This window comes from Sturnira hondurensis, unplaced genomic scaffold (assembly GCF_014824575.4).
Source record: "Sturnira hondurensis isolate 20B ecotype Veracruz unplaced genomic scaffold, ASM1482457v3 Scaffold0002638, whole genome shotgun sequence".
Lineage (NCBI taxonomy): Eukaryota > Metazoa > Chordata > Mammalia > Chiroptera > Phyllostomidae > Sturnira > Sturnira hondurensis.
Window position 1 is genome coordinate 10730748 of NW_028075269.1, and position 4241 is coordinate 10734988.

General features: G+C 52.7%; 1 protein-coding gene across 1 annotated transcript; it reads right to left on the reverse strand.

The window, feature by feature from the left end:
- Positions 1–1583: 1583 nt before the first annotated feature.
- CUNH11orf91 (chromosome unknown C11orf91 homolog) lies at positions 1584–3605 on the reverse strand. The gene is made up of 2 exons (XM_037040479.1): positions 3073–3605; positions 1584–1842 (listed from the first exon to the last, which is right to left on the reverse strand). The coding sequence occupies exons 1-2, from the start codon at positions 3548–3550 to the stop codon at positions 1757–1759; spliced, it is 564 nt and encodes a 187-aa protein (XP_036896374.1). The 5' UTR covers positions 3551–3605; the 3' UTR covers positions 1584–1756.
- Between the last annotated feature and the right edge of the window lie 636 nt (positions 3606–4241).

Sequence of the window (4241 nt, forward strand, 5' to 3'; positions counted from 1 at the left end):
GCAAGGGGAAAGGGCAGGTGGGGCTGCACTGTCACTTCTCGCTCAGCTGGACTATTAATTACTACAGCCTCCTACCTGCTTTCCCCGCCTCCTTCCTTAGTCTGTTCTCAACCTCCAGCACAAGTCAGTCCCTGTCACTCCCTGGCTGAAAACCCTCTACCTGCCCCAACCCCACTGAGAGTAGAATGCCGCGCCCTTACCAGGGCTGCGAGGGCTGATATGAATGGCCCCTCTGCGAGCAGCCGTGCCACTCTCCTCTCTCTCCTCCTGCTCCTGCCATCTGGGCTTTTGGCAGACCTTCAAATATCGCAGCGTGTCCCCACCTTCAGCCTTTGCCCTGGTTCTTGTGACTGGAGCATTCCTAGGATGCCAAGCGACTGTTCCCCTCAACCGCCTTCAAATCTTATTTAAATACTACCTCTCCAAGAAACCGTATTTGAAATTCCACCTTGCTTTCCTCTGACCCTCCTGACTATCCTTACCTTGCTCTCCATTTCCCCCTTTAGTATGTTATTGTAGCAGTAATTGACAGAAATAAAAAATAATATGCTAATCAAGTAATAATTACAGAATAGGTTGTACTAACAGACTCATAGAAAAAGCATATACTACAAGCTTCCTTATGAGTAATTTGTAGGTATTTGCAGGTGCACCTCCCACCTGACAGGGAACAGCCCTGATGACAAGTCCTGGGCAAACGCCCGCAATTCCTATCAGAGCAGAAATGCGGGCTGCGCGTCCTGCTGCTGAACACCAGCAATAAAACTGGAGGCAGAGCGACAGAACTACGTGATGACACACGCAGGCGGTGACGATGAGACCACCTGAGAGCAAAGCTGAGAAACTGTTTCCTTAGAATGTCCTTAGCGACCCCCCACACACACACAGTTCCTGTATATAACCTGGCCAGGATGCCTGAGACGCGAAGATGGTTTGGAAGGCATGAGCCTGCCATCTTTCCAGGTTGTCGACTCCTGAATAAACCTTTCCTTCTCAACAAGTACCTGCCCTCATGAGTTTGACCTTCATGGCAGCAGGCAATGACCTGATTTCTCCTGACCATTCTCCATGTCTCAGGTCATTCTCCTGATTTGGTTATCATCTATGATCTATATTATCATATACCATGATCTATATATAAAAATATTTATAATATTATCTGTGTCTCCCCCACCTCCATCATAAGAACCCAGGAGGGTTACTGGCCCAGAATAAGCTCTCAAAAGTACTTCCTGAATATATTAATTTCTAGAAAGGACTGTGGCTTTGATAAGATTATCAAAGAGTTTTGTGGTCAAAAAAAAAAAAACCACTGAAAAACAAAACGCTTCCAAAGACTCACACTGTTGAAAAACAAACCCATTATTCCTGTCCTTCAAGAGCCTTTCTGAGCAGGGACACAGTAACAGGACCGAGGATACACTGCCCTCGGTTTTCCCCAATTCCCTCCTGACTTGGCAGTGTGGGGAGGCCCCCTCCCCTGGGTTTGGGACCCCTGGAATGCTGGCGGGGTGGCAGCTTCCAGATCCCGCAAGAGAGGCCCCCGCCCTTCCTCAGCAGCAGCACAAAAAGGAGAGAGACCATGAGGTTTAGCAGGTAAGTGGGCACTGTATGTGGAGTACATGCTGGGAGCAACAAGAACAGCAGTAAATACAGAACAGAAAATAACAATCTCTGAAATGACAACGAACAGGACACATTATCTAAGCACTAACGCCTAAGGAGGTGGCTACCCGGACTCTCGGTGGGCAGCTCCTCAGGAGAGGGAGGCTGACTTCTTTCCAGGCTGCCTGGTCTTCAGTCCTTGTAACTTTTCATCTTTCAGCGCCTTCAAGAACTTATCTGCAGGAGAGCACAACAAACTCAGCTGGAGTAGAGATAAGGCTTTTTCTAACGCCACTGAAGCAATTCTGTGCTCCTCACATGAGCCACAAACCTGTTATGGTCCAACATGGGTGGGGAAAAATCCCTAATAGCCAAAACATGTGTAAGTGGAGAATATGTGGTTGAGAAATTCAGGACTTAGAATTCTAAGTCCAAGTTTTCTAAGAACTGTTTTTTTCCCCTAGCTATGGGGAACGGGGCATTACAAGGTATATAATGAATTAGGACTCACAGCCATGTGGACCTAAACATTTAGCTTATTTCATAACCTCCTTCCCAGTTTGGTGGTAGTGGGGAAAGGGGGCAGTTTCACCTGTTTTATGCAATAATGAAGATGGTCTTTCTAGAACCATCTGCCCTCCTCCAGTGGTCAAGTGCTAGCCTTAGTTAGAACAGGTGATGGGAAAGACAAAGTCTGCAGAGCAGCCTATGGTTACTGAATATTCTGCAAGGCAGTAGGTTCTCTAGGAGAATAATTGAACTTGATAATTTTACTCTCACCTAGGGAGGACTCAGTCTGTTTACATTCTAAAGGAATCCCACCCACATCAGCATGCCTGGTCTGCCCTGGTTAAGATCCCTGAGACTTCAATCCCAAAATCAGATGGCAGAGTCCAGAACCCTGGTGAAAGGGCTACAAGTTGGGGGGGGGGGGGGGGTATAACAGGAAAGCTACCTTCCAGCACTGAGAAGTGGAGGGTTCCAAAGCCCCTCAATGAAGGTCCATGGGCCCCCTGGTTCTTGCACAATTCCCATCCGCTCCTTACAGACACTCCAACTGACTTTCACCCACCTCCCCTAACTCCCAGGCAAGGATCTCACTTTAAGATCAACACTAAATCTCAAGTCTCTAGAGGGAGGGACCGTCTACGGTGGGTGTGGCTCCAGGGGTGGTAGTATTACTGTGTAGGAGGTTTAAAGTTCAGTCTGGGGGGTGTGGTGGATGGAGTTCCAGGCTTGGGGCTCAGAGTCCAGATTATGGAAAGGGCTCAGGATGGAGTTTGGGACAAAAGGATCCGTGGGGAAAGGAGTCGGTTGAAATCCAGGATGGGGGATTGACTTGGGATCTGGGACTCTTGGGTGCTGGAGTCTGAGCCCGAGGCCGCAGTGCAGTAGGGGGACATGGAGCCAAGGAGTGGGCCGAAGCAGGCTAAGGGTGGGCTCAGCGGCCCCAGGGAAGTCACGCACAGCGCTGGGAGTCGAAGCCGTCCCCAGTGATGGTGAGCAGCTCCAGCTCCTTAATCCGGATCTCCAGCTCGCACAATTCCTCGGGGTGGGAGGCAGAGGCCAGCCGGGAGGTCGTGGGGCATTGGGCCAGAGGCGAGGCAGCCACCTCGGGCCCTGGGGGCGGCGAGTAGAAGAAGCGCAGAGGCTCATAGGGGATGGAGGCCAGGCCAGAGGGCCAGGGCGGGGGACAGGTGCGCTCGCTGGGGGGACCCAGGCCGGGGGGTGGCGGCGGGGGTATCGAGGCCGGAGACGCCTGAGGCAGGGACCGGCCCCCCGCCGCCCCGCCTGCCTTCAGCGGCACAAAGAGCTTCTTCCAGATGTTGAAGTCGCTGAGAGGGGACGAGGAGATGCCGCGGTCGTAGAGCGACGGGAAATAGAGGGGAGGGGCTGGCCGCTGGCTCATCGTGGGGCTCTGGCGGCCGCGCCGCCCCTTCGGCATCTTTTGAATGGGAGGCTGCGTGGGAGGAACCCCGCGCCGGGGTACTCGCGGACGCCTCGAGTAGCCGGGATTCTTAGATTCCATAGACCACGCCCGGAGGGAGCGCGGCCCCGCCCTTCGCATTAGCCCCGCCCCTAGAAGGCGGGGTTCTACGGTCCGATCGGCCACGCCCCGATTGTGGCCACGCCCATTTACAGCAGGCGCGTCGGTGGAGTGAGTAAAGGGAGTGCGGTTTCCGCTCCAACGAGCGGTTTTCCCGTTGCTGGACCACAGCACCCCTCCCCTCCTGCCTGCGGCCGGGTTAGACCCCCCAGCTCCTCGCACCGCCCCTAACGTCCACAAGCCTCGCCCCGAGCTGTCTCAGCCTAACAGGGCTTCACACAAAAGCGCGAAACAGAGAGCTGGCCAGAACTGTAAGAGAAAAACGTCCTTCAGTGGGAACTCTCCTTTTATAGGGAGGGAAAAAAATCCTCGCCTCTGATCCCGTCCTCTGCCATCCCGTCCTCTGATCCCGCCTTCCTCTACCATCTCTCGATACAAAGAAGTTTGGGGAAATGAGTGCTGACTTTTCATCCTCTACAGACAAGAGGGCTGATTGAGGATGGCTGTTAGAGCCAACCCATGTTTCTGCTAAGTTTCCGTGTTGTGCAAGATTGTGGAAAAAGGGACTTTGGTATAGATTTGTAATAGA